This window comes from Brugia malayi, assembly GCF_000002995.4.
Source record: "Brugia malayi strain FR3 genome assembly, contig: Bm_v4_Chr4_scaffold_001, whole genome shotgun sequence".
Classification (NCBI taxonomy): Eukaryota; Metazoa; Nematoda; class Chromadorea; order Rhabditida; family Onchocercidae; genus Brugia; species Brugia malayi.
Window position 1 is genome coordinate 2,570,412 of NW_025062478.1, and position 21,057 is coordinate 2,591,468.

Below are 21,057 nucleotides of genomic sequence, written 5' to 3' on the forward strand. Positions count from 1 at the left end.
TCATATAAAACTATAACTTAATACATGCTGGTAGAAACTGAGATGCGTGAAGTTCAACATTTCACAAAGATTTCGAATGCCGATGAATCAGAATAATAAATAATCAAACAGCTAATTTACGCTTCTAAATAGTACAAAAAATTACGACTATGTATTGATATGATAGTAAAAAGAAATCATTTAAGATCGAAAAATATAATTATATTGGACGGAGATCATTCAATAACATATATTTTGATGAAAAACAACTGGTAACAAATAATAGAAAATGGATAAAAGGATGAATATGGGAGTGGGCTTTTACATCATTCATCCATTCTTACATACATAAAATGATAATACTCTAAATTATTTAGCTGCTTGTCTTCGTAATAAGGTGTAAATCTGTTCCTTGATCCAATCTTTGTTATGTGGTGCATAGGCTTTCAGTGTATTTTCCCATACTAAACATGACAAATCGGCTAAACGATCGATGAATTCAAATAAATTCTGCACATCATAAGTAATGGATGCCGAATTTGGATTTAATTTCTTCAGATGTTCCTCAAAAATTTTACATATTCCTGAAATAAACCTTTCAATCTTCAATATCTTTCAACAGTAACTAAAGTATAACATGTTTGATAGTTAATTCCCTCCAACATATGAATCATTAAACAAATCAGACAAATCATAAATTCTTTCTTTACCATTTGAAAAAAAATAATTGAATATAATCAATAACAAAGAAAAGTACTTTAATTTATTACACGTATAATGTCGAACAGTTACGATCACTCTAACATCACGCAAAGATGAAGCATATACCTTCCATACAATCGGTTGTTGTCTCATAATCGGACCACGTACGTGACTCTACACGCACCACAGGTTGAATTAAAAGAATTGTATGCGACGACATCGCTTCTATCACACTTCTACAATACACTTATATCACGTTTATCATAGATATATTCTCCGTAGAATTAATTACAGTTACGATGTCCAACACGCATTAAACGTATTCTATATGAATTTCATATGCGAATATAAAAAAAAACTCGTAACTCCTTACGTCACCTTAATTCATATCACTTAAGTAAATTAATCCCACCGAAAAAAGGAAAAGGAAACCCTTCCAAGCAGATACTTCAGCCGTATTCATTCTCACGCACCCACAGTGAAAACAGACATCCCACCGTGGTAATTTAAATTTACGTAAGGACCTCATCATTTAGAGATTGTAAACGTAACATTTTAACAGTATTACTTTCATTTTTTTATGTCATTGAATAAATTTTTTTTTTGTGCAAACGAAGAAAATGCGAATTAAAAAGAAAATAGGAATGAGAAAAAAATAAGATAAAATGAATTTGATGAATAGAATTAGTTTAATTATTGTTAACTAATTTAATTGAACTAAACTGATGGTTAAATGATACAAATTTTTGAATACAAACTTTAAATCATTCATTTATGAAGCAGAATTTAAATTGATCTTAGTCATTAATTCCATCATTACCAATTAATTACTCTATTTCCAATTTTTGGATTTATTATGCCTATTTTAATTACAAATCTATTTACTAGTAATAACATTTTTTTTTTCTTTTTTCAACTGCAAATCATTCATTTATGAAGCAAACACTAAATCCTCATTAATTCCATCATTATCAATTAATTACTCTATTTACAATTTTTTGGATTTACCCATTTTAATTACAAATCTATTTATTAGTAATAACATTTTTTTTTCTTTTTTCAACTGCAAATCATTCATTTATGAAGCAAACACTAAATCCTCATTAATTCCATCATTATCAATTAATTACTCTATTTACAATTTTTTGGATTTACCCATTTTAATTACAAATCTATCAATAATAATAACATTTTTTTTTTTCTTTTATTTCTCTTCCATCATTTCTTCCTTTTTTTTCCGCAAAATTATCAGACAAAACGAGATTGAAAACAATTAAAAAACGATTATTTTGTAGGAAAAAACAACTTTTTTTTTTTTTTTAATTGAGGAAGAAGAGAGAATTGGTATAAATTATTGGGTAGCAAATTTCACATTCAACAATAACAGCAACGATAACAGCTGCAAATTAATTCCAATGATATTAATTCTTTCAATTTTTTTTCTTTTAAACTAACATTTATCTAAAAAAAAAAAAAAAAAAAAAGAAAGAAAGAAAAAACATTTTGCTTAATAATAAATTATTTTTGCTTTAAAATAAATTATTTTCTATTTCCATTCTCTTTCTTCGCTTCTTTCTTTCTTTCTTTTTTTGTTTTGTTTTGTTGAATTTTATTAAATTTTTATTGATAAAATCATTATTTTGCATTTTGCGATCATTTTATGATAGCAATGAAAAATTTTTAATTATTTCTTTCGTTTTGTTTTTTTTCATCAAAATTTTAATCATTGTTGAATTTTTATTTTATCTTTTTTTTTCTTTCTTATAACATATAAATTTTCATTATTCATTTATCAATTTTCATATCTGTTAAATTATATTTAGAAAGAAAAAGAAAATTAGAAGTAGCAATGATTTTAGTTCACTATTGTCATTATTTCAATTAATTTCTATCAATGAAATCTTTTTTAACATAGTGTTTTTTCCCATTCTTTTTTTTTCTGTTTCTCTTTTAATTAAATCTAATTGAATACTAATTAACTGATTTCATCTATACTTTATTATCAGTCAAAAATAATATCAAAATTTGTCATATTATTATTAATATTAGTATTTGAATTTCAGCCTTATCAAAACTTAAGATCACATTATGATTAGTAATAATATTTGAATTTCAGCCATATCAAAATTTAAGATCACATTATGGATAAAAATAATATTTGAATTTTAGCCATATTAAAACTTAAATTAGTATTAATATTTGAATATTAGCCATATCAAAACTTAAGATCACATTATGATTAGCATTAATATTTGATTTTTAGCCATATCAAAATTTGAGATCACATTATGAATAAAATTAATATTTGAATTTTAGCTATATCAAGTTTTGATGATCATTCTGGAATCGATATGATCGTCAAAACTGATATGATCAGTTGTTATTAGATATGCTAGGATCAGTTTATCAGAAGAAAACACAAGTGTAAAAGCATTAAATAGAAATGATTTATGTATTTGTGCATGTTTGTATGTGTATGTGTGTGCATGTGTATGTCATCTGTCTTCTTATATATTAAGTATGCTATCTCTCCTTGAATTTCATTTTAAATTTAAAAAGTTAAGAATATTACAGTTTCAATTTACTACTTTCAAAGAAAAGCAACCACGAATTGTTAACTTTTTCTTTAGCTTTTATTCCTTCCAATAAATATTTGCTATTTTTCATTCATAAAAACAAAAAAAAAAAAACAAAAATGAAATACAAAAACGATTATCTTTGTAATTTTTTTTAAGCAAAAAGACTGAAAAGATTTTATTTATTGTTGCTACAATTCTTTAAATAAAACAATTCATCATTATTCTTTCTATTCATTCGTAGCAAAAAAAAAAAAAAGCTAAATTTTTTTTTAGCATTACTTTTTCTCTTTTCCTTAAAGATATTATTATTATCATTATCATCATCATCATCATCATCATCATCATCAATTATTACACTTTATTTTATTTCATACCAACAGATAATGATCTTTTCACTTCATATCATCTGCCCCGTTAAGATTAATAATTAAGAGAGATAAGAATCTAATTATTCGTAACAATTATTTTCTTCGAGATCTATTCGAGTACCATTTAATTAATACATATCATCACTTTTTGCTATAATCTAACTTCATTAAATTATCATATCATATTTTAGTAAAATGATACTATCACTAGTGTTTTGCATGAGTTTGCTATCTTTTTCAATGTTTGAAACAACAACTGCATGTAATATTATTATACGTGTAAAATCACTTACACGTACGCCATTTCATGCACAAGTTATTGCTCCAGATGGTAACACTAGTGAAAAGTTAGTCGTTTTTTTTTTTTCTCTAAATATTTAAATTTCTTTCTTATTTTTTTTAAACTATATATCAATCATTATATTTTATATTTATAATAACTAAAAAAAGAAAAAAATGTACCTTTCTATTAACAATGCTTGTTTAGTTTAAAGATAAAATTTCCCTTTCATTTAAAGTAATTTTCATTCAACATAATAATAATAATAATTATTATTATATTTTCTGTTATTGTTAAATAATAGATTTTGATGATAGCGAATAGATGTAATCAAATTCATACATTCAATTCAATTTTTCAACATTTCATTGAAATAATCATTAATCATCAGTGAAATTACAGAAAGCTTCTAAACAAGAATGAACGATTAATTTTTCAAGAGAAAGCTGATAAATGTGGCTTGGGACCATTTCAAATAAAAACATTCTCTGATAAGAAAGAAGAAAGTGTAAAGGTAAATTTTTTCATTCATATAAATCTTTTATGCATATAATAATTCTATTTAATTATATAAGTCGATTAGTTGAAATTTAATTTTTGTTCTAATTAATACTAATATTTATTTCAGTGATAATTGAAATAATATAAAATGATTCGCCAATTCCTTTTTTTTTGTGCTATTTATTTAATTATTTATGTAAAAATAATTTCATTTCTATTATTGTTAGCTTTACATTTATTAAATGAAATTATATAGGTAACATTAAATGGTATTGGTGCTGTAAACTATGAAGTTGGTGATGATCTAATACCAAAACAAATATTTCGACAAGGAGCTGAATGCAAGGGACAATGTGCGCCATTAGGCGATGTTGTCCAACCACGTAAAGCAACAACAACTGTCAAAGTATGAAGAAAATTTATTTACATTTGCACTGTTTACTTATTAAATAATGTTTTCAATGTGTTTATGATAAAACATCAAATTAAAAATAACAATAATAGTAGCGAAAGAAAAACAAAAATACAAAATTAAAAAAAAAAAAAAATATTTAGCAAAATTTTTTTTTCCTTAAATTCTAAATAATTTATGCTATCAAAATATGAAAAATTAAATTTACATTTGCATTGTTTACTTATTGAATAATATTTGCTAGGTGTTTATAATAAGCATCAAATTAAAATTAGCAATAGTAGTAGTAGCAAAAGAAAAACAAAAGTGTAAAATAAAAATAACCAAAAATATTTTCACATATTTAGCAATTTTTTTTTTCTTCGTAAAATTTAAATAATAAACAAGTAAATTTATGCTTGCAAACTTAGTAACCACTACTAAATTAATTTGAAAAGTTTAACAAATGTTTTTTTTCTTCTTTTTTTTTGAATGTAAATCAATTAATTAAACTGTAAAATTTTTTTCCCACAAATTATTAACATTATTTCATATTAATCAAAAATATTGGAACAATTTTTTTTTTTTGTTTTTTTGTATCTTTTTTTATTGGTAATAAATAAAGCAAAAATATAAAAATTATTATTTTGTATTTTGTATCTTTTTTTTTACTGATAATAAACAATGCAAAAATATAAAAGTTATTACTATCACCGGTAGGAATAACTACCAGTTAAAAATAAAAAAAAATTCTCCAAAGTTTAAAATTAAAATATTGAGCAGATTTTTGTTAAACTTGTAACAATACAAATGTAATAGTAATGATTATAATATTGGATTCAATTTGATTATTTAAAATACAAATGGTTTTTCTCATATTTGATAACATATAAATGTTTCAGTATTAATCATTAAGTCTTAAATCTATTATATGTTATACCTATACCTTACCTATAAATCTGTTATAGATAAGTTATAGGTAAAACTTAAAAAAAAATTAATAATGTGAAATAATAGTAAGTAAATTGTTTAGCATTAAATAAACTTCCATCAATCTTTCATCACAACAAGTTTAAATTATTAAATTTAATTATTTGTAGATTAAGATTGATTATAGATTTATCAGTTTATGATTGATTATGTTGATATGAGCAAGAAAATGATGATTGATGATGATATTAAACGAATGAATAAATGTCTAAATAATAATTAAACCTCATCTGATAAGAAAGAAACTGAAACAGAGGAAAGAGGGGAAAAAAAAAACGATCGAAAATTTTAAAAATTAAATTTATATTTTGATAAAATTAATAGAATTTGATTACAACATTCGAAGAATTTATTTTTATTTCCTATTTTTTTGTGTATTGCAATAAGACATATTGAAAATATTGAAATAATTTGAAATGATAGCTTTTTTTTATCGATCAATTATATATAAAGGGTAAAAAAAAAAAAAACTATCTAAAATAAATTTTAGGTAGAAAATTTAAAATCCTCCATCAAAGAATGTCACAAATCATTGGTAATTGCCTTGGGAAAAAAAAAAAGATATTACAAAATAAAGAATATCAGAAATTTAAAATGATAGAATGAATATAAAAAAAATAATCGCACATCAATTTTTTTTTTTTGTCCTTTCTCCTCTATTCCACACTTTTCGAGTATTTTTCAAAAAAAAAAAGAAGAAAAAAAAAAACCCCAAACATAAATCAAACAATTTACAGAGTAAATCAAACAAAAACAAACATTTTTGTAAATTAAAAGATGTAAACAATCAAAAATCATTTTGATAATCGTATAAAATTGATTATAATTAAATGCATCAGTTAATGATTTGATAATTATAGTGATAATGTCGATGATAAGTAGTAGCAGTTGCGCACTATCATATTATTCATATTTCCTGTGGTATGGGATAATTCTCTGAAATAAACATGAAAAAAAAAAGAATAATGTAAATATGTAAACAAAAATGTAAACAACAAATAAAATAAGCATTAATCAAATTAAATGTTAATAATTAAAGAAATTATGTAATTTTTTTTTTTTTTTTTCATTTTCCATATATCATTCATATTTGTTAGATTAAATGATAAAATTTAGCAAATAATACAAGAAAATACGATTGAAATAATAAAATATTTATACTGAAATTTTTTATTGATAAAAAAATGAATTAAAAATTGAAAATTTTTAAGCATAGAATTTCTTTTTTTATATAAATATGACAAAAATATTTAAAAAGAAAAACAAACAAACAAACGAACAAACCTTTTAACATTGTTCGTCTTTTACTATCAATCCTAAAATAAAGTATAGCGACGAGAATGCTAACGATAATCATAAGACAAGCAATGATAACAAATATGATTAGCCATGGTGACCAAGTCATTTGCCTTTTTTGGTTTTGTTTGTTTGTTTGTTTCTTCTACAGCTTGTCAAATTCAACAAACATATGCTAAAATGTTAGTTTCATCTTTACTACAAAAATGATTAAATTGAAATTATTGATAATAACATAGCATAAAATTTAAATTTCATACAATTATTTATAAAAATTGTTTGGCAATGAGTAAAAGTTGCAAATAGTTTAGCAATTATTTTTATTTTTTTATTTTATTCGTATTATTTTATGCTAAAATCTTTGATCAATACAACAGATTTAGCTAACTTATTTAAAGTATTCAAAATGTAAATATCAAATTGATTTATTATTTTCTTATTTCCATCAAATATTTACATAATGAATCATTCGTAATCATTGATCATTGAGCATAACTGTTGTTAAATTATGATAAATTTCATTTTTGTATATGAGAGAAATAAAAGAAAATTTCATCCAATCATTCATTTAATTATAACAAATATTTTAATTATTGAAATTTCTCTTAAAATTTATTAATTTTCATCTTTTTTTTTTTTTTTGTATTTAATATGTGATATTAATTTAAAAAGAAAAAATTACACAATAAAACTCACATTTACTTGTTAAAATCTGATATTCATGTATATATTGCAATAAAAATGACAGCAATAAAAATAACAACAAATAATTATTATTTTATAGTTATAATAGTAATAATAATAATTATTATATAATAATAATTTCTACAATACTAGTAATTAATTACAAATAAATAAGTACAATTATAATTTTATTATTAATAAGTTTGCCATATACATATTACTAATTATTTGATAAAATATAATGAAATAACATTAATACAAGTCGTAATAGCATACATAATAAAATATTATAAAGCAATGGTGAAAAATATTTGTTTGTTAAATGGAAAAAATAAAATAAAATAAACAAATAAATAAATGGATGGAATGAATGAATGAATAAGCTTTAAAGAAGAAATAGTTCACATCGTTGCAGCTTTTCGTGCTCAAACAAAATAAAGAAATGAAATAATGCCTAAATCATTTTCATTCTTTCTATTTCTATTTATTTCATTCATTCATTCATTCATTCATATACAACAACAACAACAACAACAAAAAACGATTATAATTTCATTGAAACCGTTAAAGGCTATAAATTGATCACATAATTTCATCCATTAAACAAACAATGAATCAAACAACAGTTTCAATTCAATAAAAATTCTTTTCAATAATTTTGATAACAAAAAAGAAAACGAAAAGAAAAAAAAAGGATGGAAAAATGTAATGACACATCTCAAACAAATAATATTTCTTTCCATATTTGTCCTTCTTTTTTTTTTTTTTTCCCTCCTCTTTTCAATTTTTTTTTTCCGCCTTTTTACGCTTCCATCAATGGAATAATAATTTGGAATGCATATTAATGATGAATGACGAATTACTGATAGTTAGATTTTCAAAAAAATTTGAAAAAAAAAAAAAAGAAATTGAACTATTTTAAGAATTTAAAATATTTTTTTATTGCTTAGAAAAAAAAAATGCATTAGTTGTATAAATTGTACAAATAATTTCTTTTCTTTTTGCCTTTTGCTTTTTTTTTTTTATTTCTCTTTTAAATTTCCATATTTAATATTATTTGCTATGCAAATTAATTGCTCATTGATTATTCCTTTTTTACGGATATTTTCTTTTCCGAAAAGTAATACAAATAGAAAGAGAAAAGATACAATAAAATGAAAAATATTTATTAAATGATAAGCCATTTTTATCAGTTGCTGTCACTGTTTTATTGATTAATTGATTTTAAAATGATTGTGTACAGCTAAATAAATGTTAAAATGTTAGGCAAACATTGATTGCATTTTTTAGCATATTCTGATAATCAAACATTTACATTTTTTTTTTTTAATTTTTGATCATATTGCAATTAAATTTTTTTAATCTGATATCTGTTAAAAAAAATTTTAATTAAATTTTCATTAATATTCATTTCTTGATACTAACTTTCCTTTTTAATTTGTTACACTTTTTTTTTCCTTTCATTTCATTTATTTTTGTTTTTTATTTTTATTTTGCATAATATTTTCAATCTATTACATATTTCTAGTATTGTCACATATTTTCGTAATTTTTTAAAATAAAATTCATGTTTTTTTTTTAATTTCAAAGTTACGAGTTTTTTTTTTTTGGGGTAGAAACTTTTGTTTTGAACTTTATAGTGAGACTTTTGCTTTTGGATTTATTGCACATTTTATTTTATTTTTTTTCAATTTTTTGTAATATATTTTAATAATTTTTTAATTTCATAAATTTTAAAATTTGCTACTTTTTTCTTTATAAAATGTTGAAATTTTATTAAATGGTAAATAATTTTTTTTTTCACTATGAAATTGGCAAAAAGTTGACATTTCATCTTTTTTTTATATCAGATAATTACGATACTGCATCCATAGATAATGTTATTATTAGGCAGCAGCCATATGTTCGATGATTTTTCGACTCTATAAAATTGACCATGAACTAATATTTAATTACTTTCATTAAATAATTAATTGGCTTCCTGCATTTTGTATTTTCTTTCTAAATAATTCTCAGTGCTGTAATTTTGAAATGTTTTAGTTAATATTAATGATATTTTAATTTAATTTCCACTATTATTACTATTATTAATTATAAATAGTATTAATTATGCATAAGTAATAAATTAAAAAGAAATTACTCGAATGAGTAGATAAAAACTTAGTTAAAGGTAAAAAGAAAAAATGGCAAATACCAAATATCAATGATTGCTTCTTAGCAATTTGCATACAAATTGCTAAGAAAAAAATCAATGGAAATGAGAAAAAGTTGTGCAAACTTCAAAAAAATTTTTTAGGGTTTCATTTAAAAGAGTTTTTTTTAATTTGTATTATTAAAATTTATGAAATAAGATTTGATTTATTCAAATTAATGAAGAAATGCTTAATTAAATTTAGAAAAAAATATCTTCAAAATTTAAATCATTTATTATTATACATTTAAATTCATATCAATCAATGCATTGATTATCATATCATTACATTGCATCAATTATTATCAAATATCATAGAATGTTGTAATATATTTAATGTATAATTATTTCTGTTTATTGAATTAAAAAGAAACGAATAATTGAATTTTAATTAAAACAACTTTTTAAACTTGTTTCATTTTTATGCAATAAGAATAAATTTGATTGATTTAAATTAAAGTAAAACGAATAATTGAATTTTAATTAAAACAACTCTTATAATTTGTTTTATTTATTTGTTTTTTTGTTTGTTTGTTTATTAAATGCAATGAGAATAAATTTGATTAATTTCAATTAATGATATATTCATGAAAGTATGTCTTAATTATTAATTTAATTATGATTAATTCATTGAATTGGAACACAAACAAATTTCTGATTTACTGAAGTGACCATATAATTTTGTCGACATGCTGCACGTGGATATAAACATGGTTGTAGATTGCAAAATTCCGTATCACTTACACTCCTTAAGAATTAATTAATTAATTAATTAATTATAATATTTTTATATTTGACTTTAATAAAAGTCTTAGATAATTAGAAACTTTTAATAATAATCAATGAATATGATGAAATTTCATTGTAATTCATTTAAAAATTCGAATAATTTTACTTATTTTATTACTATCTAATTCATATCACTCATCCATTTTAATTATGTATGATCAAATAATGGATAGCAAATTATAGGTAAAATGTGCAAAATACATAAATACTAAATATAAATAATCAAAAATACTCAAAAATTTTAATTCATTAAACTTTTATTATTATGCTTTTTTCCATTATTGATTTTCTGGAAGATTTTCTGGAAGAAAATTAATAATGCAAAAATGCATAATTCTTTCAAACACTTAAATTTTAAATGCTTATCAGTTAAATTCTGAGTATATAAAAAGAGACAGAGAGAGAGAGAGGGAGGTAGAGAGAGAGAGGAATAAGTATATTTTAATGATGAAAATATGATAGAAAATGAAATGCATAGCAAAATTCTGGCTATAATTGAGTTTATATTATTATTTAATAATTATATTAATTTAAATATATAATATAATTGTTTGTCTAATAATCTATTTTAACTCTAAGCTAGCTTAACTAGCTGAAAATTTTTTGCAATGATAATAATATGCAAGCAAATGTTAGCTAACTATTGATCAAATTTTTTATATAAAAATTTTTTATATAAAATTATTCTTAGATTGACAAAAAATTTATTAATTATTCTTAGATTGACAAAAAATTTATTATTTCAAAAAATTACTCAAAAAAAAGAAAAAAAAAAAAAGGCAGAAGAAATTACCCGGGACAAAAACAAGTCTCAGTACTTCGTTGACAACCACGAAAACGTTGTCGACTTCCGTATGCGCCACATACGTCTGTACAAAGTGACCATGATTCCCATACTGACCACTGAGCTTGACATCCTGGTGTTGTTACTATTGGAATCTATTAAAAAAAAAAAGTAACAAACTTGAAATTTATAAAAAAAATTTTAATTTTAAAAGTATAAAGTTAATGAAGACTTAGGATTACTAATATTAATATAAGAAATTTTAATTTATTGGTTTCAAATAATAATTTTAATGATTTTAACCAAATTTAAATTATACAAAATAACATTAAATTATTTTTAACCTTTAACCTTATCATTTCCCATCAGAATCCACTTATTTTTTTACCTACATTCAAGCTTCCTTAAATATTGTACTCTTTCCATCTGTTATCGTTGTTACGTCAAATTATGCCACGTACGTAAATAAACGTATTGCACAGATGAATAATTTACTTTATTACCTTCTTGAATCAACTATTTAATACAAAATTAATTGATGTTAATTTCAAATTCGCAATATTTTTCAAAATATTTCAATAAATGGAATTCTTTTTTTTTTTTCCTTTTAGTCATTTATAAATAAGATAAATGTCTTTCAGTTAGAATTATAAACCTATGAATGAATGCCGAATGTTTTATAGACGAGAAAATGGCAAACTCAATTTAAATTCGAAAATGAACAGAGCTTTTTAAGCTCTTAAGCTAAGCTCGGGTCTGAATCAATTTTTTTTTTTCAAAAATTTAAAATTAATGCTCACATTGCATTATGGAATAAGTCTGAAAAGTAAATGAGAAATCAATTCTTTTTTTCGAATTTAAATTACAAGTTTAAATTAACTCTATAATTATAAATGAGTAAAGCTTACAATTGGTGCTGTTGTTACTATAATTGGCGGTTTTGGTTTCGGTGTAGTTGGTATAGGCGTAACTGGAGTCGTATCTAAAATAATCTATATACTTATTCTAGAAAATAATGATAATTTAGGATTAACCTAGAATTACTAATATAAAAAATGATAATAATAAAAATAAAAAAAAGTAATAATTTAGGATTGCTAATATCTTTACATTATTAATGTAAACAATTTAAACATTAGTTCCAAACAATAATTTTAATAATTTTAATCAAAGTTCAAATTATTTTTAACCTTTAACCTCATCATTTTCTATCAGATTTATTTACCTATTACAAGACAAGAAACGCTTGCTACATTAATTCTTGACTCAAATGCTCGCCATCGAGAATTACTTCCACATAACAATTCCAATTTTGCTTGACCAGTTATATCCGATATAAATGGCAAATTTACTTCATCATTGAAATATATCCTTGCAGTAGTTCCTTTCTATTTATTTCAAAGACTTTTTTTTTGACTTGTTTAATTATTTGTTGTTCAATTTATCAAAATTTTCAATTTCTTTCCAAAAATAATTATTTAAGTATAAAATTTAGCAGTTAAGAGTTATAATTAAAAGAAAGATTTCTTCTTCAAAAAATTAATTAATTAAAATTTGACATCAAAAAAAAAGAAAGAAGGAATATTTAAAATCATTATTAAACCTTGACATCACCACATATAATATTTGCTCTACGACAGCCATCAAGTCCTCTTGAATATTCAATTGTCAATGCACCGTTAATTTCATTTGGTTTTAGCACCAATATTGGCTTAGTTTTAATGTTTTCGCAATTTGCGCAAAGTAATGGCGCTTAAATTGAAAATTGAAAATTAAAAAATAATTGTAAATTAAATAGGAAAATTTGCTAACAATGTATATTGGCCAGAAAATAAAATTTTTTATAAGTATATATGTATTTTAAAATCTTTACTTAACTAAGATAATAATATTATGTAACTTTTCTCATATTTAAATTACACCAAAGATATTTAATTACAAAAAAAAAAATTTTTCACCTTTCGCTGTTGTTGTTAGTACAGGTACTGTCACTGGTAATTTCGTAGTTATTGGAGGCATTGTTGGAATAATATCTAAAATTTATAAATTTGTTATTTTTATATTTGTTTCAAAAATTTGAAAATTATGACAAAAAATTTTCTAAAGTATTCAAATGAGAATATATAAAATAATTTTTTTTCTTAAGAAAAGATTATTGTCAATATAAACGTTATGAATAATAATAATATCAAAAAAAAAAAAAAAAAAAACCTCGTGAAAGACAGGTGACACTTTCAACGTTAACACGTGAACCTTCAGCTCTAAAACGTAAATTATCCGAGCACACCAATAAAATCATTGCTGCACCATTTACATTTGAAACGATTGGTAAATTTTTCATTCCATTGAAATAGATTATAGCTTCCGCAAGTCCCTGATAAATTATTACTTTAATTAAAGTATATGAAATTAATGTACAAATAGTATTACTAATATTAATATACTCTAAATAAATATAATTACATGTAAATTTTTATATTTTTAGTATTATTGCAATGAATTGAGTAATTTTAATATTTCACGAGAATTTTTATAAAATAAAATTATTATTGATCGTTTCATTTATTATTTTCTTCTCTTTCTTTTAGAAAACAAGAGTATATTCTTGAAATTAAAAGCACATTCTTGAGTGCACTCTCGAGAGCTATGAAAGAGATTTATATGTTTTGGTTTACGCACATATATATTCCAATTTTGGGGAAACTACTGATAACTAAAGTAATTATATTTATGCATTTAAAGTTAACAGAATTGATCGAAATTTAAAATTTTCAGGCAAAGTGATCTAATCCACTTACAACACTAGCATTACAGAGAATTTGAGCCACACGGCAACCAAGTTGGTTTTGCATATATGTAATGACAAGTTTTCCATCACCTTCAGTTAATGATGGATTTTTCACCCGTTCAGCTCTGATATTTAAGCATGTGCTACATGGTACTGTAAATCTTATTAAAATTAAACATTCATTAATTTGAAATGTAATGCACTCATATAAAATATCGTATGACTGAAATATCAGATAAAAAATTTGTATTCTAAATAATTCAAACTTCATTTCATATTAAAAATTATTCGATTGAAGTTAAAAATATAAGGAATATGAGATAAAACATACTTGGTGTTGTGATTGGTGGTAACGGTGTCGTTGGTATTGGAATATCTATAAACAATTATGAAATTATATCTTGAGAAATTTTTGCTTAGAATTTAAGAATGCTTGAAACATCATTCGAAGATACATTAAAAATAAAATCCCTCAAATGATTGTTTTTTTTTTTTAATTTTATAATGATTTATGACATTTAATTATTTCAAATTAAAATTATGGAAAAATCATTCTGTCTTTGTTTCAAAAAATAAAATTGATTAATTTTTAAGTGCTACAAAATTCATCAGAGAATGTTTTATCAATTATGTGCAAGATTTTTTCATTTCAAAAGAGACTCTGTATATTTAAAATATGTTACTGATACAATTTGATTTATTTTTTAAAATGAATTAAAGTTCGTTTCAAAATTAAGAAAAAAAGAAACCTCTAAGAAGACATGTCACATTCCAAACATTTGCCATTGATTTGGATACTTTCCAATGTATATTATCGTCACAGGTTAAGGTAAGTTGAACCATTCCAGTTGGTGACATTGCCAGTAGATTAGTTTTAATTCCATTTGCATAGATTATTGCAGTTTGCATAACCTAATATTAATAATATTAAAATTATCATATATTATCAATGATAAGATTTGATTTAATTCATAGAATATCAGATGTCAAAGAATTCAAATTCAAATTGATAATTGAAATAGCAGTTGAAATATTCAGCGGGTTTCTAGATGATTTTACAAATTGTAAGAAGTAGTTCACAATAGCATGTACATAAATTTCATTTAACTTATCACTTAACAATAAACTAATCACTAGCTCAAATTCAATGATAACAGCCGATTATGCATTTAGTAATATCTTCTTGTTTTGTTTAAAAAAAATTTTTGTTGCCATAATTTTTATACTATCTGCATTTATCAGATAGTCCACATATTTCTTGATAATGAATGTAAAATACTGATTACAAAATTTATCTACAGTCTATTTTTTAAAAAATCAAAGTTTATTTATGTTTAGTGAAAGAAAAAAGTTTTATGCTTGCAAGAATTTTGTTTTATCATAATTTATGAATTTCATGAAAGACATACCAAAGGACTAGAATCACAAACAAGGTTAGCTGTACGACAACCTCGAACATCTACACCATAAACAATAGCTAATTGACCGTTTCTTTCACCATTAATTAAAGGTGCAGCACCTATTCCCAGTATATTGTCACAAGCACGGCATATTTCCACTAAAATTTTACAAAAAATTACAAAAAACAAAATCAAAATCTTTGTTAGATTTTTGAGATGTTATAAAGCAAGCAAAAAGTATTATAAAGTTAAATAACATGCAGCAATCTTAGGTTGCAAATTTACAAAATTAAAATAAAATTTGACAATACAAAAGTTTGTTTTCTCATTGCAAATAATTTATGGAAAATAGAAGTTGAAAATATGAATTATAATCAAATTTATAATGTAATTTTATCAGCAATTTTAGTATTGATATTTGTGATTTGTTTAATCTTATTTGTATTACAAATTTCAACTTAATAAATTTATTCAACTTACCTTTCTTGCTAATTTTAACAAAAAATTACAAATTATTATTTATCACATAGCTTATCAGTCACATTAAAATTATTATCATATATTGCATATTTGCAAAAAGAAAAGAAAAGGAACAAAAAAAGAAAAAAAAAAAAAAAAAAAAAGGAAAATTGCAAGAAACCATGCAGTGTTATTTCAATCAAAATTATTGCTATTACAAATAAAATATTAAAGTATAGAAAAATGTGCTCAGTGTTTGTGTTTATTACCAACATTGTCGTTTTGTTCGTATTTTGCTCATTTGAGGTATGAATTGTTCATTCAAATTCTCGGATACGTATTGTTGACGAAATTGTAAATCTGAATGGAAAGTGAAAATTTTTATATTCTATCATTTTACATATTGTTTTGTTGTTTTTTTTTTTTTTTTTTTTTTGTGTGTGTGTTAAAAATATGCATTTGATTTATTTTTGATAATCTTGATAAAATTCGGAGTTATTCGTTGGCTTTAGGAGTAAATTATTTTTTAATGATGATTATTGTTTTGTTCATTTTTTTTTACAACTATATGCAAATATACATTATCTTCAAATTTGATCACTTAACTACAATTGTATAAATGAATTAAGTATAGCAAATTTTTAAGGGTTAAAAGTTGCATTGAACTGTTCGTTTCTTTCTTTCTTTTTTTTTTTTTTAATTTGATCATTTCATTATACTTCTTTCTACGTTGGGAGAATAATTTGATTTTTTTTGTTTCCTCCTTTTTTTTCTAATTCTGATGAATAATCTTGTAGAATAGCCAAGTATAACACTTTGTGGTCAAAATTTAGTCATTTAAACAAAATGGCTTTCAATCCCTTACCATTAATATATTTATTGTATAGTCGTTTTTGAATAATGACCAGTAGAACAGGTTTACTATTCATGCTTGGTCACCTTTAAGTAACCAGTTAAACAGGTTTACTATCAAATTGGCTACCTTTAAGTAACCAGTTAAACAGGTTTACTATCAAATTGGCTACCTTTAAGTAACCAGTTAAACAGGTTTACACCACTCGATCATGCTTTATTCACGGAAAAAACACGATAGTAAAGTTGCATGCTACACTCGCATTACCTTCATGCATTTTACTAACTCGTTGTTTGTGGTACCGCAGGACGAGTAACCGTAACAGCGACGGTAACAGCTTTGACAGTGAGAGCTGAGGTTTTGGCAATGGGTAAAGTAGAAGCAGTAATAGGTATAGCAGCTGCAGTGATAGATGCAGCAGCTGTAGTAGCAGATTTGGCAGGTTTAGCAGTTACGGTGGGGGGTACAGCAGCTGCAGAAGTAGGTTTAGCAGCTACGGTGGTAGGTACTGTAGCTGCGAGAGTTGGTTTGGCGGTAGTTGTGGGAATTGGTTTGGCAGTAGTTGCAGGAATAGGTTTGCTGGCTACGCTGGTAGGTACGGCAGCTACGGTAGTAGGTTTGGCAGCTACGGTAGTAGGTTTGGCAGCTACGGTGGTAGGTACTGTAGCTGCGAGAGTTGGTTTGGCGGTAGTTGTGGGAATTGGTTTGGCAGTAGTTGCAGGAATAGGTTTGCTGGCTACGCTGGTAGGTACAGCAGCTACGGTAGTAGGTTTGGCAGCTACGGTGGTAGGTACTGTAGCTGCGAGAGTTGGTTTGGCGGTAGTTGTGGGAATTGGTTTGGCAGTAGTTGCAGGAATAGGTTTGCTAGCTACGCTGGTAGGTACAGCAGCTGCGGTAGTAGGTTTGGCGGCTACGGTGGTAGGTATAGCAACTGTATCAACGATAGGTACTTCACAACAAATAAGCATAGAATCTGCGGTAGTTCTGGTAGCAATTGTAGCAATCGCTGTGGTAAGTATAGCAGCTGCAGTAGTTCTGGTAATGAAGGTAGCAGCTGCTGTAGTAGTAAGTACATCAACAGCCATGGCTACAGTAGCAGATGTAGTAGAATTAGGTATGGTAGTTGGAAATATTGCAGCTGTAGTGGATGGTTCAACTGTTATAGCACTACATGTGACAATTGCGGCATTAGGTGTGACAGTTACGGTATTAGGTCTAGCAGCTGTTGCAGTAACTATACCGGTTACGGTACAGGACTGTACAGTAACGGTCTTAGTAATAGGTATGAAAATTTTAGTGAAAGTAGGTGTGGTTATTGTAGGTATAGCAGTTGTAGTGATCAGAAGTGTTTTCATGATATTCACGGTACTTCCTGTTGTTTTGACCATTGTTGTTGATTCTGATGATAAACAAAATTCTCTAATAAGTTTATCGGAAATTGATAAACTTGTTTTAACTATATCTAAAATAGTTTAAAACAGAAAAAAAAAAGTAAAACTAACCATATACTGCTGATTCCTGAAAATTAATTTTCATTAAAATTTCAATTATTAGTAAAATTACTGTGTAAATATTTGAATTAGTAATCAAAAATGAATTGTATTGATCGCAAAGATACTTAGCTTATTTATTTTCATTTTAGTATTTTCATACCTTTCTTTTTTTCATTGTTGCAAACAACTTAAATAAAAATATATCATTTATGATGAATGAAAACATCATTTGATAATAATGATTTTATCAATTTCTGATAATTATCCATCTAAACACTAATTATAAATTGAGTCGTTTAAAACAAAAAATTTGAGGAAGGTAACTTACATTGGGACAGTGAAGCGAGAAATTTGCAACAGTTCCACATAGTCTTACTTCTGCATTAAATGAACTAAAAATATATTGTCATTTCTAATTTACCTGGCAAAATACCTATTTATTGCTCTGCTAAGAATTGATTATACAATTATAAATTCATTATATTATTTCCATAAGCAATTTTCTTCTTAGCTGCAAAAGTATTTTTGATTGCAAATTTTTTGTAATGAAAAACAAAAATGAAATTGAAATTCACTTGCAAGACAATTTTTTTGTCGTAGTACAATTCGGTGGATTTTTTCGACAAAACCTAAATTATTATGCTGTTAAATAATTTAAATTCTTTTTTTAAAATATATATTAATGATGAGATGAAACTGAAGAATCGTATTCCTTTTTTTATTTTGAAATAATCGTTAAATTTTCTTTAAAAAATAATATCAAATTTGTTTTTTCATTTAGCACATAATTTTAGGCATGTTTAGAGCAAATAAAAATTTCCGGTTGATAAAATCCGAAAAGGTAATAGTTTTTCTTTTTGTCCTTTTTTTCTCTCTCTCTCCGTTTCTTAGCATCACTTATTTTTTTTTATTTTCAGGTAATTTTCCAGGTAAAAAAAAATATTTTCGTTGCCCAAATAGCTTGGAAGAATTTTTTTGCAATGATTTTTTTTTTTTTGTTTTATTTTATTTACCTTCTCCGTAACTGCGAATATAATCCGTAGTGACCACTGGGCACTACATTTTGCCATGCTGACCAACTACTCCAAATTCCTACATTGTTGCAATTAATTAAATCTTCAGCATAGCTTGAATTGTAGAAGTATATTGTAATTAGAAACATAAACCAAGTATGCATCTCTGCTAAAATTAATTAGCAATTGAAATAAGCAAAAAATTTATTTTCAAATCATTGGCACAATTTTTTTTTTTAAAAGAAAAATTTTTGATCGAAATTTTACCAAAAATTACAAGTGTTTTTTTTTTTTTTTTTAAAGGTAGAACAATATCATATATTTGATAGAATTTGTTTCATCAGTGTTATTTTAGCTTGATAGTGACAGAATTAACGTAAACGCAATCAGCTTTAACACATTGACATTTATCATAAACAAAAAGAAAAAAAATTTTTTTTTTTTTTAAATTAAAATTTATCCAAAATATTAACTAATCAATTAGTATAATATTTGTTATCAAATTTTTTACTTTTAATCTTTGTTGAATAATATTTATAATTGCAATGTATATTGTAAACATAAACGTATTATATGTATCGTATCATATTTAAAAAAAAAAAAAAAATAAAATAAAATAAAAAATATAAAAGGAACTCTTTAACAGTATTCAAGAAAAGAGAAAACTAATTACAATAAAGTCCATGAAAATGTCTATTTCTACCTTTCAAATTAGAAAAAGTTGAATAAAATGAATTTAACCAAAGCAATGTCTTTTTTAAATAGATATTAAGCGATTGCTTTAGTAGTGCTCAAGAACTTTTATTAGATTTGAATTAAAGATCCAAGTTCTATTTCCTTTTTTTTTTTTCTCGAAAAGTGTAATTTAGTACACAACACAATTATTTCTTTTTTTTTTCATTTTTCTTTAATGATTAAATTTAGATTTTTTTTTGAAAAAATTCTATCAGTTGTTTAGGAATTTGTTAAATGTCAAATATCATATTTTGCATTAGTAAAGGAAATGTTGAATTATGAATAGAATTATGTAATAAAGAATGTTTGAAATAACTTAAAAAAGATATCACCGTGTTATCAGTTTGATTTTAATTATTGGTTAATTAAAGAAATAACCTATTAACCATTTTTTCTAGAATATTTGACTGAATATTATAAACGAAATTTTTTTTATGATATAGAAATATGTCCAAATTTTGTTTAGTGAAAGCAAATTTAAAATGTAAAGAATTTTTAATGTTAGCGTTGTTTTTATCAAGTACAATAAATATTTTTGTTGCTTAAAGTAATACATTATTATTCATCTCTGATCTTTCAGTTTTAATAAAACTTTTTATGTAATGTTTTAAAATATAGCAAATATTTTTTCTTTTTAAATTTGATTCATAACATTTTTGCATATCATACATTTTGATTGTTAAATTTATTTTCAATTATAAAATTATTTTTAAACAATATCATATTATATAAGACAACATATAACTTTCGTATTATTATCATTGCCTTTTCTTGTATTCAAC

At 23.8% G+C, this 21,057-nt stretch overlaps 4 protein-coding genes across 4 annotated transcripts; 1 reads left to right on the top strand and 3 right to left on the bottom strand.

Annotated features, from left to right (window-relative positions):
* Positions 1-348: 348 nt before the first annotated feature.
* Positions 349-901, bottom strand: Bm5885 (enhancer of rudimentary homolog, putative; the record flags this gene model as incomplete). Its single annotated transcript, XM_001892990.1, has 2 exons — positions 349-563; positions 808-901. The coding sequence occupies 2 exons, from the start codon at positions 899-901 to the stop codon at positions 349-351; spliced, it is 309 nt and encodes a 102-aa protein (XP_001893025.1).
* Positions 902-3,868: 2,967 nt separating this feature from the next.
* On the top strand, positions 3,869-4,821 carry Bm7564 (immunogenic protein 3, putative; the record flags this gene model as incomplete). The annotated part of the gene is made up of 3 exons (XM_043081398.1): positions 3,869-3,975; positions 4,311-4,422; positions 4,666-4,821. The coding sequence occupies 3 exons, from the start codon at positions 3,869-3,871 to the stop codon at positions 4,819-4,821; spliced, it is 375 nt and encodes a 124-aa protein (XP_042937332.1).
* A 1,876-nt stretch (positions 4,822-6,697) lies between these two features.
* Positions 6,698-7,195, bottom strand: Bm17726 (Uncharacterized protein; the record flags this gene model as incomplete). Its single annotated transcript, XM_043081399.1, has 2 exons — positions 6,698-6,726; positions 7,075-7,195. The coding sequence occupies 2 exons, from the start codon at positions 7,193-7,195 to the stop codon at positions 6,698-6,700; spliced, it is 150 nt and encodes a 49-aa protein (XP_042937333.1).
* Positions 7,196-10,588: 3,393 nt separating this feature from the next.
* Bm3829 (mucin, putative) lies at positions 10,589-19,597 on the bottom strand (the record flags this gene model as incomplete). Its single annotated transcript, XM_043081400.1, has 14 exons — positions 10,589-10,709; positions 11,544-11,689; positions 12,443-12,516; positions 12,760-12,922; positions 13,138-13,286; positions 13,493-13,567; positions 13,746-13,908; positions 14,333-14,475; positions 14,654-14,698; positions 15,072-15,234; positions 15,732-15,880; positions 17,321-18,433; positions 18,537-18,552; positions 19,541-19,597. The coding sequence occupies 14 exons, from the start codon at positions 19,595-19,597 to the stop codon at positions 10,589-10,591; spliced, it is 2,577 nt and encodes an 858-aa protein (XP_042937334.1).
* Between the last annotated feature and the right edge of the window lie 1,460 nt (positions 19,598-21,057).